We start from the raw sequence: 13,860 nt of genomic DNA, 5'->3' as shown, positions 1-13,860 counted from the left end.
ATACCTTAGACAGACCTGTAGAGGGCGCTGCAACGACTTCCATTTGCTCCTACCCTCTGCCCTATCCAAGGCCGCTGGTGGCCATCCTTTGCACAAATGTTTTGACGTGAAAAACATTCCATGACTTACAACCCTATTTTTAAAAGCCATATTATCGGAAGCAGAAGAAATTTTTTTTTTTTGGCCTAATTGTAACAGATATCTACATCTCAATATTTTGATGTGAGATGCACATTGTTGATTAAACTTGAATCCTCGATCCTGATTGGTGGATCCATGGCAACAAACCGTGCTACATTATCCCATGTAGCATGGTCTATACTGCACTCAGCGTATCACGCTTTTCTAAGATGTGCGGGCCATTCCCACTACTGGCACGTGTAATAGGATATTAGTGATGAAAAGTTTGTGTAGGCCCTACGCAGCGTTAGTGTGCCATCTTTACTGTGCGTTAAGTTTGCTTGACGATAAATTTCTTATAGGAGCAAAAGTGTGTCTGCGTCCCACCTACCACTCAGCCTTCAACCTCATATCATGTGGGACACAGACGCACTACATTGTTCAGTGTTCCACTCGCGCTCATGGGATGAAATAACACCAAACAGTGATTAAACCAGCCAGTTTTTCCGAGCCACATACGTATCCCATATCTGCACCATTTCTAATGGTCCCTAATGTTGTAGTACTCGTACTTGGTACTCGTACTCGAGTACTACTCAAGTGCTTTTGTTAGAGTTCTCGTACTGGTACTGGTACTCGAATGGTACTTGGTACTTGGTTGGCTCTTCTCCTAAGGACTTCCACAAGGGAGTATAACTAGGAGGCCAGAAACACCAGGGCAAACCCCTTCTCTTAGCCATAAGTGTTACTGGGTTCTTTTACGTGCGTTAGGCCTTATACAACACACGGGACCTCCGGCTTAACGTCCCATCCGAAGGACGAAGCAATAATGGTTAAGTGCCTTGCTTAAGGGCACAAGTGTCCGGCCCGGGCTCGAACCCACGCCACTGTTGCCTCTGAAACACCAGAGCATGAGTCAGGTGCTCTTAACCGCTAGGCCATGACACGCCAATGTCAAAGTACCCGTACTCGAAATGATGGTACTCGTACTCGACATGTCGAAATTGTACTCTATCATCAAAGTACTCGTACTCGAATAGCAGTACTCCAAAAAAAAAAAAAATGGTATAGCTTGACAAACCACAGCCTTATTTGATCGATACTTTCAGTTTGAAATGGTTGATTGGCTTGTGGAGAAATCGAAATTTCCTGATTTTTCTCTGTGCACGTCCGGACAGACACATTTACCGGTAACAGCCAGCCTTGAGTGGGTCTGTATATCGGTCTGACTGGGCCTGGGCCAATTACGCACAATGAACCATTTGCCATATGGCCATATTCGGAAGTAGAAGTACTCGTACTCGTACTCGGAAGTACTCAGAGACCTGTACTTGTACTCTGAAGTACTCGTTCTCGTACTCAGTAACCTAAGTACTCGGCAGTACTCGGTACTCAGCAAAAAGTACTCGACTACAACACTGCTAATATGCCTACAAAACTAGTGTACATACACATTGTGTCGTGCAAATGGAGCTCACACCAGGAGTCTCAAAACACCATCTACTGGTTCCTGCATGGAGCCCAATAGGCAAAACTGACATGTATTACTTTGTGCGTTTTACTTTTCGCAATAAAAACCAACATGGAAAAAAGTATTGCGTAAAACAGTATTGTGTAAATGAGGCGTCTTTAGTGTTTGGCATCTATTGTGATTGATCGTTGAATTAAGGCAAGGATAATAATTCCACCGTCTTAAGCTTGACTCGATTTCTTTCACAAATTTGATTAAGACGTTTGTTAGGTGACGTGTTCTTTTTCTGTTTTGCTCTGTACTGTGTTTGCGTACTCTCAATTAATTTGCAGCACGCGTTGACTCAAGACAGTTTGCGTTATCTGTTAACCCCAATATTCTCTGGACGCTGGTCAATGATTTGTCATAATTTCAATTGTTCGGTCGGTTCTTATAGTTTGATTTCCGTGAAGAAAAATGGATTACCCTAAAACAAATTTCACTGAACTTATTTTGTGGACCCAGAATTACATTGTAAAGTCAACGATACTGAACTTAATTGTTTTTCTCATTGTTCGTAAATTACATTATTGTGCAGTACATTCTGTGGCCCATTAGGCTAGGATGCCATCTCAATACTTAAGAATTCTTCTAATATCTCTTCTTTTTTTTAATTTGATGCCAAGGGTTTAGTTTAAATATCTATGGCCATCTGGTTAAAAAAAAATGACTTTAAAATATTTTTTTCGACAGTTTCGTCAGTCTTTTAATATTTCTGAGCCAACTTCCCCTGACCATCCATCTTGAAAAAAATGAAACTTAAATTAGGATGTAATTATCCTATAAATTTAGGGTACAAAGCGTGGCATGTTTCCTGTCCCTTTTACCTTGGTACTTTGTAATTTCGCATTCAAGTATCAGTAAGGATGAGTTCCAACCATTATTTTATTTGTTGAGTACTTTTAGGTAGTTTGCTATTCGTTATCATTCTTGAAGGACTACTGCATTAAGGAGTGCATTGGAATGATAAAGTCGTAGATGTCAGATGCAACAGGGACAGGAAAAAAAGTGGACCCCAAATTTAGAGAATGACCCTCCTCCGAACTCCACCTCTATTTCTCAGAGCCATTAAACCTCAATCCTCGAAAATCAATCAAACCTAAATCAGGATTAAGCCTTCATCCTCCAGTAACAACCAAAATATTAATATGAAAACATCTCCAATCCTTTCACGGGAGCAAAAAAACTGCTGTAAGGAATGTGGAGGATTATTGAGCGTTAGGGTCTAATAATGCACATTCGAAACTAAATACAAGAGAAAAACTACAGCAATAATTACACATGGCAGAAAATACTTAAATGTATTCTTATATAAATTTCCTTAGGACTACATTTCTTCAGTGGCTTCCTTGTTCTTCCCAGGGTATAAAAAAAAGTACCTTCTCTTCAAGTAACACCATTTTGTGGGACATTTCAATGAACAAAGAATGAAATTTTAGTCAGAGATCAGACAGTTACCAACATCTTACCACCACATTTTAAGGACATTAGCACCTCACATAGGCCACATGTTTTTATTTTTAGCAAAAGCGGGTTCTATAACAACACAAGTTTGGGGCACAAACCATAGAAATAACATGTTTATTGAAGCATTATTTTTTTTACATCATTTAGTAGCTTGAACATTTGCTTATAAACTCACACTTGCGACTCTGAATTCAGTTATGTTTGCACTCCTAAAACTCAGTGTCATTCCAGTGCCCTTATCCACCCAAAAATACAGCTTTATTGAGCAGTTTTTGTGTCGCCTAAATAAGTATTGGGGGACACTTGCCAGTCCTAAATTCTGTATCCCCATATATACCCGCCAGAGGTACTTGTGGGGTACTTGAACAAAGGGAACGGTACCCCACAAGTGCAATCTTTAGGAAAAAAAAGGATAAAAGGACAACAGTGCTCCTACCCCAGAACCCCCATCCGCTGGAACAGATGTATCTCCGTATGACCGTGTGTTAAAGCTTAGGTTAAGTTTTGGGGAAAAAATGTAAAACTTCTACATGCTTTCATGGATTTTGATGAAACCTGGATGCAGTGACCCTTGGGTGGGAAGACACGTTTCTTCATCAGATTGCTGAGGTCAAAGGTCATGTAGGGGTCATTAGAGGTCATTGCTTATATATGCTTCAAATGTTTCTTTGTCTATAGAATTTGATGGATTTTAATGTAACTTGGATGGAGTGATCCTTGGGTGGGGGTTCACCACAACTCTTATGAAATTGGAGGTCAAAGGTCATCTAGGGTCACTTGAGGTCATTGTTTAAATTGCAAAAAATTTGACTTTTTTTTAAGTACACAAAACATGTAGGGATATTATACCACGAAGAAAGGAGACACATGTGATCCGTTGATCACCTTGTACATGTACTGCATTTTACCAAATGAACACAACATTTATAGCAATTGACTGTTTTTGTCTGTTTGTGTTTAAATTAGAATCCGTGATGTCCAGATGGTTCGTCAGGACCTGCAGACTAAGTACACCCAGCTCCAGCAGGATATAGAGGCAGCCAAGCAGGCCATACCTAGCGGCGGTGAAGCCGCCGTGCCTGTCATTCCAGTCACTCAGAAAGAGAAGCTGGCCCAGGGGAAAGGAGGAGGCAAAGTGGACGAGGCCACCAAGGCTAGGATTGATGATATTGAGGACAACATTAATAAGGTTAGATTAAAAAAACTCCACCTTATGAATAGTTAATGCGGTACCCACTGCTATTTACATCTGATTCGAACCAGCCAACCGATCCCGTTAGCTCGGTGGTCGAGTGGTAAGACGTCTGCACTAGAAAGCAGGAGGTCGTGGGTGCGAGTCCCACCCGAGTGATTTTTTTCCAACTTTCACTCGGGAGGTAACACACTGAGTATACAGTGTTTATACGTCGGTGAAGGGCAAAACCTAATTTGATTTACATCACCCCGACGCAAAAAAAAATTCCATCTTAGATTAGATTTTTATTATTTTTTGAAAACCGCAAAGAAAGTGAGTGCAGACTCATCATTGGAGGGGTCATAATTTTGAATCTGATCGTCTTATGATGACGTCATTTATATAGACTTTTGGGGAATGTTGTCAGCTACATTTTGATACCCCGTTTGCTACCAATGACTGTTAATCGTCCAAGATTGACAATATTTTACAAGAAATGATGCAGTTGGAAAAATTGCAAATTTAAAAGATTACACGAGTGAAAATTGCGGCGAGACAATGTTACACTGCCTGACACGACTGCCACGGAATATCGATCGCACAAATGCTTGTATGCATGGAAGCACACAGGCTATTCGAAATTGATTTACCCGCGCTTTGTTTGGGCACTGTGCCGTCGATTGGGGCCAATTATGGTCTTGTGTGTTTGGTTACACTTAGCAATTTCTCCTAGCGTAATCTTTTAAATTTGCAACTTTTCCAACTGCATCAGTTTTCATAAACCGTTGCCAATCTTGGACGATTTACAGTCTTTAAAGTTTAGGAGCAAACGGGGTATCAAAATGTAGCTAATGACGTCATCCTAAGGCGATCAGATTCAAAATGATGACCCCTCCAATGAGTGTGGACTTTCTTTTTTGTGATTCAAAGTACAGAAATGTTGGCGTTGGAGGTCAATATTATGGTTAATCTGCATCAGTGTTGTAGTAGTCTGATGGAAATACTCAAGTGCAAGCTGCCGTAGTAAGAAATTACGCTTGATAAACTATAAATCCTTTGATTTTATGGTTTTTAAAGTATTACACAATTCCCAATGGTGCAACTTTTTTAAACTAAAAAGAAAGGAGTAAACATAAAACTGTAAAGTCTTCCCACCTTTGCTAACTAATGAATTCTCTCTTTGTTTTTTCTTTTGTTATTGCAGCAACGGAAGAAGTTTGAAGAGGTTCGTATATTCTCCTTGTTTTTATCAACCTGACTAATGTTCTGTAGGGAAAAAGTTAACGGCATATAATTTGTGTTTTCTTTTTAAAAATCTATTCAATCTATTTGTTCCTACTGATGAATTATTACTAAAGAAAACTATTTTTGAATGAAAAATGAAGCAGAAAGTTATTATCACCTTCACTGATATTTACTGGCATTGGTGTTTTGCTTTTGCTCTGACATTTTTCACACAGATTTGAAATTAACCAAGCCTCAGACATTCCCTGCAAGTATTTCTTTGTGTCACCAGTTTTTCACAGATTTCTGAACATATACTGTATCTAATCTAGTTTCAACTAAAGAAGGTTAGTTTTGAATGCTATTCAACCAATTCGCACAGCCTGTTTTTTGCACAGGCTTGGATGACGGGTCAAGGCGCCAAGATTGCCTCAACTCACCTCCGGGTGACGTCTGAACACTATAATCCCTCGTGCCTTTTGTACACACACACACAAAGTCCGTGTAGTCTGGGGAAGCGGACCGTGTGCTGACTGTTGTGTGGGCCGTTGTGCACGGCCTACAGTTTACGCTCCAGTGCACACCCCGAAGTATTGAAACATACAAGGTTTCCACAAAAAATATCGTACAAATACTGTTGAAATGACTCTTGCAAATCAGTGTTTGTGTCGTTTGGCTGTATATCAGAAGTTGGCTGGGAAATTTTGCCGTTTAAAAAATTTAGAAATTGTTGGCAAAATTGTTTGGCAAAAATTAAGTCGATGCGAAATGGTCAAAATCATTATGGCCTCTTGAAAAATCAGGCAAAAAATTAAGTGTGGGTATTTCAATGACTTCCACCAACGTCTCTCCTGTGTTTTTTTTATCAGCCTTCATAATTGGTAGTCATTTATTGTTTTTCACTAACAGCTGAAGGAGCAGATAGGAAAAGCTGAGAATAGCATACAAACAGTCCGAGTCCACCTGGGAAGGAAGATAGATGCAGAGACGAAAGCTGTGAGTACTGGCATTCCTCGAATTCACATTACAACAATGCACTAGTGTTGATGTTTAAGCACACACAATTGAACTGCAGTCTACTAAACAATATGAGCGAATCATCACGTTTTCAACTCAAATTTTTGTTACCAACAAAGTTTACTAAGACTTTTTATTGCTTGCACTTATGGTAAAAATGTCCAAAAAGTCTGCTTAACACTGATTAGGAGAGTATTGTCATAGCAACAACTAGAAAAGAAAGTGGCCACTAAAATTGATCTAATCTTTTATTTATTGTGCTTCAAAGGGGTTCAAAGGTACAACAAAAAGTGTTGATAGGACTTATACAGAATAATCGAAAATGGCCAAAAGAGGGCTCACTTCAAACCATTTCCAGAGCACATGAATGCAGACTTGCATTGTGAGGAGTCAGTCATTGTATCGTATCACAGACAATTCTTCTAAGCAAACGTAGCAGAAGCAAAAGTCAAAACTGTTCCTACTCTTGTTTCGGATCAGTATATCCAAGCTGTATATCTTGTGTGTTCCTAGCTAGAAAGTTCTTTTTGCGATCTCATGCGCACACGAGCAAATGTTATAATATGGTATAGACAAATCCGGTGGCAGTCATTTTCTGCGGTGACGCAGGACTCGTGTGAGTCATGCTCAGGTATTAAGCACGCACTCTGGGATCCTTTGACCAATAGGAATACCAAAATGTGCGTTCGCCCCGTCTTTAAGAACACGTGCAGCATGTGCTTGAGCGTGACACCACCACAGTTCCACCGCAGTAAACACTTTAAAATCTTGTCGCGGGATTCCACTGTTGGTGTTTTCAAGTGGAATGTTCATGGGGGACATTTTGTGTTCACAAGATAAAACAGGCAATATTTCTAGTGGAATATTCAGTGCTTTCCAGGGATTTCGTCGAGTCCATCACAAGTCCCTGCAAGTCCATCACAAGTCCTCCAGTCGCAATTCCAATCCCAAGCTATTCAAATGAGCTTTGACAAAGGCATTCCTTTGTTATTGTTCATCCCTTCTTTCTTGTGACTGGACTTGTGACTGGATTTGTGATGGACTCGACTTCATCCATGGAGCATGCTGAGTTTTGAGACACTTATCAGCAGGTGTGCCAACTCTCAAGCATTGAGCGTGAGACTCGTGCATTTCAGCTTGTTCTCAAGCTCTCATGCGCACCCAGGATTTTTCACGCAGAAAAATAAACAAATAAAACTTAAAATTGATGTATAAATGATGATCTTTTGCTCAAAAAAAATTGTTAAAGTGGTCAGAAATTCCCTAAGATCGTACTACAGAGCGTCTAGAATCCCAATTTTTTTGGGAGCCCCAAATCCACGCTGTTAGAACTTCGCGCTCGCATTAGCTTCTGATCTTCTGATCAAGCGCCATCCCTGAATTTTCACTCTCGGCTCTTATTCAAAGTTGGCAGCCCTGTATCAGTGTTGTAGTTCAGAACTTGCCAGGTCCTCACAAGTCCGTCACAAGTGCCTCGCAAGTCTTTGAGTCCCGAGACAACCCACAAGGTATTCAAACGATTCGAGACCAAGGCCTTCCTGTACGTGTACCTGTCTTCCTGAAATGACATCACAGCAACAGCGCTCTCTGTTGTCCGGAAAAGCATGGGAACTTTTTTAATGTTTAAATAAGTGCACTTTTCAATAAAATTAACCAAAAAGGGATGTCAAATAGTTTCATACATTTAAGAGAAGTGGAAAGTTGCATAAAAAATATTTTCCTAAGAAAGATACACTTCTTTGAGCCTTTAAGAAATTAAACACATGTATTGCTGTGTAGTTGTTCCGTCCAGCACCAGACTAATTACTAACGTGTGTATCAAACGTGTGTGTTTTTGCATTGGTTCCTAACACCAACCCAGAGGCGAGAGGAGGTACAAGACATGCAAGGTTTGTTTGAGGAGTTGCAGGGCCGGCTGGCTCCGTTAATTGACGGCAAGAGCCCGGCGGGACAACGCTCGACGCCAACAAACAAGGACAACGGGGCGGAGTCGGCCAAGGGGAGTAAGAAGGGGAGTGCAGCAGGTAGGGGGAGGACGTCGGCCGGAAGCAACAATGTTAGTTAGCTCAGGAATGCGTTGGGATTTACAGTATCGGGGCTACAAAGTGATTACTTTGATGCTTGGTTGCATTGCTGCAGAGATTGTGAAAATGTCAATCATTACGCGTTCTATGGAAATCACCAGCCTCAAAGCTAAGGGCCACTTAAAGTTGCGACTACAAAAAAAAAATAAGAACTAGAGATACAAGTTAACCAGTTCATGCTGGATGACGTGTATACACGCAAAGGTTTTGCAGTATTCGAAACAGATGACGGATAAAGATGCAGGGAGCGAGGCTGGAAATATCTGTCAGCGACTTGCTCTAGTCCGAAAATATGAGGGCAGAGTTTTTAACAAGCCATAACACCCCCCCCCCTTCCTCCTGGGAATAAAAACTAAGGGAGAAAAATAAAAACAATGTTGTGCTTTAAAATGTAAAGCAGTGTAGACCGCTTTTTGGAAGATTAATCGAAGTGTACTGTTCATTTTGTGTTTTGCTGGACAAAACATTGGGAACAATTTACAAATGTTATGTGTTTGTGTGTGACTTTTTGCTTGTATTTCCAAGATTTTATAACTTGGAAAAAAAATGTAAAAAGCGTGATTTTGACATTGAATTTTGTAACATTAGAATGCCATGCTTGCAACCTAACAACTTCTGTAGATGTTACACTTAACAGAAATCTAAAATGACTCGCTGTGACCCAGTGGAATTTCAAAGGAAACATTTGAAGAAAAAAAAAGGCTTTTTTATCTTGCATTTTTTTTTTTTTTCAAAATTGTCCAAAAAAAAGGTCAGTCTTATCAATTCTGAAGCTCCGTTGTCACATGAAAATCCGACTCCTATGAAAATCGGACCCCTATTTCCCTATTATTGGTTGATCCCTCGCACGTGACAGGTCACCCTCCCGAAACGATCCTAAAAATAGCGTAGTATCGTACTCACGCGTGCGCAGTACTACCAATGAGTCCACATTTCATGGAGTCGGATATTCACGCTACACCGTCTCTGCTTTTAGAGCATCAGTTGGAAAATGATCAAATGTAAAATTTGCCTTAGTTCAAAAGGTGAAAAATGGCCAAATATAACGATGAATTTTCTGCTGTTGTAATGTTTGGTGTTATGAGAAAAGGTACTCACATTTCTGTTTGTGCATTAAAGGTAATAATATACAACATTTGCTTTTGCTGTCGTTTATAATTTGGGGTTTACTTTAAAGCAATTATTGTTGCACTGACCTCTTCAAAGTTTTGTGTTCATATATACTGGAAAAACGAAGAAAAGAATGCTGTTCTTGTAGTCTGGTTACCTGACCCTACCTCAGACGAAACAGCAATTTATGAACGTTGGGGAATTGTAAGGTCAGGGAACTTGACTATCAGGCTTTCGACCGTTGTGTAACTGATCGCAATCGGAATATGGCCTAACTAAAGTACTTGGAAAAACGATGGTCGGCTGGCTATCGTTGGAAATTGATAACAAAAAAATTCACTTTTCTTAAAAATGACAGTACACTAGGTGCCATGATTTCACAGGATGCTTGAGACTATTATTCACTTGCAATCAAGTAACATATTTCATAATGATTTGGTAGTTTTGTTTTTTGATGTTTGTAAATGTACAATAACCTTTAAACTGTTTCTATCAGCATTTGTTTTATTTATCAGTTGTTATTAATTTATCGGAACTTCCAAACAATGTCTTGCTCGTCCAAGTTAACTAGAATGGTTTGTTGACTTCAAATGTATATATTTATACATACATTTTAACAGTTTTTGCTGAAATATTTCTTTATTAACAGGAAGTGTCTGTCCACCATCTTCCGTGTGGTTATAAGTGTGAAAAAAGTCCTTGTGCCTTCTAAAAAATATATATTTACTGTGAATATTTATTGTAGAAATGCTGTAAAAAACATCTGTACAGAAAGAATATTTAGCAACATGGTGATATGGAGTGTTAACGTTGTTTTGTTTTAATTGGCCAATTTCACAATAAGAACAACTACTTATTTAGGGATAGTTAATGTTCTTCTGAAGTGGTGTTTAATTTGGATGGAATTTGGAAAATATAGAAACAGCTCGGTTTACTTTTGATATGAAGATAGAGATTGTTAAGTATGAGTTATTACATTGTTTATTAAAATATTAATGTATTCATTTGGAAAGAATGTTGCAACCTGACGCTACTTGGCGGTTGTGTACAAAGTCTATGGAGAGTCAAGAACATTTTTTTAAGTATTTCCTAACAAATTGGAAATGTTTCTCAGTCCCAGATTCATGTTTTATCGTCATTTTTGCAATGAATGACCTTCATTGAGATGATATATGAAGAAAAAAAGCAGCGTCAGTTTGCAACATTCTTTCCATTAATATATATTTTTGGGGTGATTTCATGGTACTTGAATTTTCGACCAGTTCTACCGGGTGGTCCACATTTGTTTTTACACTTTTCCAGATGCAGATTTTTTGGCATTGGGGAGACATGTAAACATTGTTTCAAGATATTCCTAAACGACAGCATCTTGGTGGCCGGCGCTGAAAATACAGCCTGAATTACGAAATGGCGATGGTTTAAAGAGTGATGGTCAAAAAGCAGTTTGTCCACACGCAAGTCTATGAGATAAAGATCAACACGACGGCACTGCACGCACAAAGAACTGCAATAATTGTACTTAGGTCTACATGACTGCCATAGACGTGGACAAACTAGTTTTTGACCATTCTTGTAGTGGGGCCCGCTCATAAGTCCGACGCCTCATAGGTCCGACGCCTCATATCATAAGTCCGAGAAAATCGCATCCCCCAACCAAATAAAGGCCCATAAGTCCGACACCTCATATCATCAGGGAATTGATCTTCATTGAATAAATTCTGTGGCGAATTCTGTATTTAAATAAGATCGGCTAACAGGTTGCTAACTATATTTATTAATCAATAACTCCACGCATGGAAATGAATTAAAAAAACCACCATCTTCCAGAGGTATAAGAAAAAAAAAATGAGTTTAATTTGTACTGTATTTTGATCGCAGTGTTAGGTAGGCCTGGGTACTGGAAAATCTGGACAAGTCAAGGAATCGTTTTTCATGCAATGCAAACAGGAATCCTCAAAAGGAATGTATTATTGTAAAACTCTTCTTTAAAATTAAGAGGAGCATTACTCGCCTAGTTTCGTTTACCTTACGATATTTTAACTTATAAATGTACAACACACATTTAGTGCGGCAGATAGGTGATGGGATTGTGCCTTTGATGATACAAGCATGGCATTTGGCACACAGTCAAAGTATGTCACAATCTTTCCCATGACATTGTCATGGGAAAGATATTTGGCTATAGGGCCTTCGCAGATTTGTCCTTTGAAAAAAAATAGGTAGAATAACAAGCAATGGCAGTCATTTTGAAGAAAAAAAATGAAAATTGCGTGTAATTCTACCTATATTTTTTTTCAAAAGAGAAATCTGCGATGGCCCTATTCGCTTTTTCACACTCCGATCCGCCATTGGGCATGCAGAGCCTCGATCTGCAACTTTACACAATAAAAATAGCCGGTTCAGTGATCTGAACCCCGGCACGGGAATCACTACCTATTGTGTAAAGTTGCCAGATCGAGACTCTGCATGCCCATGGCGGAAGTGTGAAAAGAGCGAATTGCCAAATATCTTTCTCATGACACACTCTGACTGTGTGCCAAATGCCATGCTTGTATCATGCCATCAAAGGCACAATTCCCCCAAACATTTCCCCTATTTCTGCCCGTAATAAAACAATGTTCGAATGTCATTTTCATACCTAACACTCATTCTCATTCAACACATTATAGTATTTTAAGACAAAGTATAACGATGTATAGAGAATTAAGAACATTTGGTCAGCGGGGTTGTGTCTCGATGCAGCGCTATATAGTCGCCAGTTGCTATGCGAGCACCACCGTCCAACAAAGTAGGCCTATACAATCCATTATGAGTCTAAATATGCATTAAACTCCCTCCCTACCAATTGTGAGCCATTACAGTGCTGGACCGGAGCCCAGTGCACATACAACGGATATTGTACCTAATTCCTGTAATAATTTACTCGCAGTTATTGACATAATCCGCCGGATCAATGGAATATTAGTCCACTAAAGTGGGGGAGCGTGTAGCTTTTTCAGAAACAATTGCCCTGCAAATAAACCACCTCGGATGTTTTTTTTTTTCGCGGTGGTCTAATTTCATTTATGGGGTTTTTCCTTTTTTTTTCCATCATCGATCTGGGGTTGATGTTTGAGAGATGTTTACCGGATTTTGTAGTATCGAATGCTTCCAGACCGTGTGTTTTTGTCTTTTTTTTTTTTTTTTTTTTTTTTTTTTTTGCTAAATGGAACTGCACTTTTGAGTGATATTCATGTGTGTATTTCTGCACCTCGCGTGAATGTTTGACGTATAGGAAGTGTTTTGTTGCGGGTGAGTTTTATTTTTTCAACCACAGCGAGAAACTAACCACTAAGCAGTCACCAGGTTTGTGGGTTGTGACAGTACAACAGGGGTCGAGTAAGTACAAGTAATTATAATGTTCTAGGGGCATCAATAATTGAAAGGGCAGTATGAATAAACTGCATGACCTTGGTGATTACCTCAAAAACACATGAAACAATTATGAACCTGTTGGCTACATTAATCAACACATTGTGTAGAACTACATGTATCTCCATATATTTTATATAAGATGTCTGATCCTTGAAAGTTACCCAGTTCAGTCCTTTCAGAGGACGAGGTATTTTGTCCATGCTCCCTTAATCGAATGACTTAAAAATATTTCAAGGTATGTTTTTTTAAAAGAAATATTTTATAACGTGAAAAGAACACGTTCAAGATAAAACACCAAAGGGTTTGTGTTATACGAGAGCTGACGTAAATTTGTAAGGATTCGGACTCATGATAATAGGTTATTTATTTTCGAGGATGAATACACGTAGTATAGCGTGTCCCAATAAACATTGTGCATGAAGAAGTCGCTGATTTGCTTAAAAGGAGGTCATACTCGCTAATCATATTTTATATTATTATTAAGCCTATGGTCTTGTTTATAATTGGTGAAAATATCAAGAAAATCCACCAATGCAAACCAGAGATATCTTTGTCAAAGACTAAACGCCTGATATTAGGCATTCCTAGTGGCATTAGATTTGATTATAAAATGTTATGTACCCAAAATGTTATCTGTGAACGCCCTTATCCAAATGCATCATAAAAGGCCATGCAATTTTTCAAGCATTGCGTAACACATACCAATAACCCAATAATTGGTATATGCAAGCAAATACTAA

At 39.1% G+C, this 13,860-nt stretch overlaps 1 protein-coding gene across 10 annotated transcripts in view; it reads left to right on the top strand.

The window, feature by feature from the left end:
- LOC119734354 (golgin subfamily A member 6-like protein 22) overlaps nt 1-13,860 on the top strand; it is a 58,575-nt gene that overhangs the window by 41,809 nt on the left and 2,906 nt on the right. For 9 of the 10 annotated variants that reach the window (XM_038207816.1, XM_038207815.1, XM_038207814.1 and 6 more), the window contains 3 exons: nt 4,064-4,286; nt 5,476-5,496; nt 6,405-6,491. In XM_038207816.1, coding sequence (XP_038063744.1) covers nt 4,064-4,286; nt 5,476-5,496; nt 6,405-6,491 — 331 coding nt within the window. Of the gene's footprint in view, nt 1-4,063; nt 4,287-5,475; nt 5,497-6,404; nt 6,492-8,373; nt 9,316-13,860 lie in introns of those variants that run through there. The other variant, XM_038207823.1, reaches the window with a different exon arrangement.

The sequence above is a fragment of the Patiria miniata genome, unplaced genomic scaffold (genome assembly GCF_015706575.1).
Source record: "Patiria miniata isolate m_02_andy unplaced genomic scaffold, ASM1570657v1 HiC_scaffold_27, whole genome shotgun sequence".
NCBI classification, from domain to species: domain Eukaryota; kingdom Metazoa; phylum Echinodermata; class Asteroidea; order Valvatida; family Asterinidae; genus Patiria; species Patiria miniata.
This window is presented reverse-complemented; position numbering and strand designations above follow the sequence as displayed.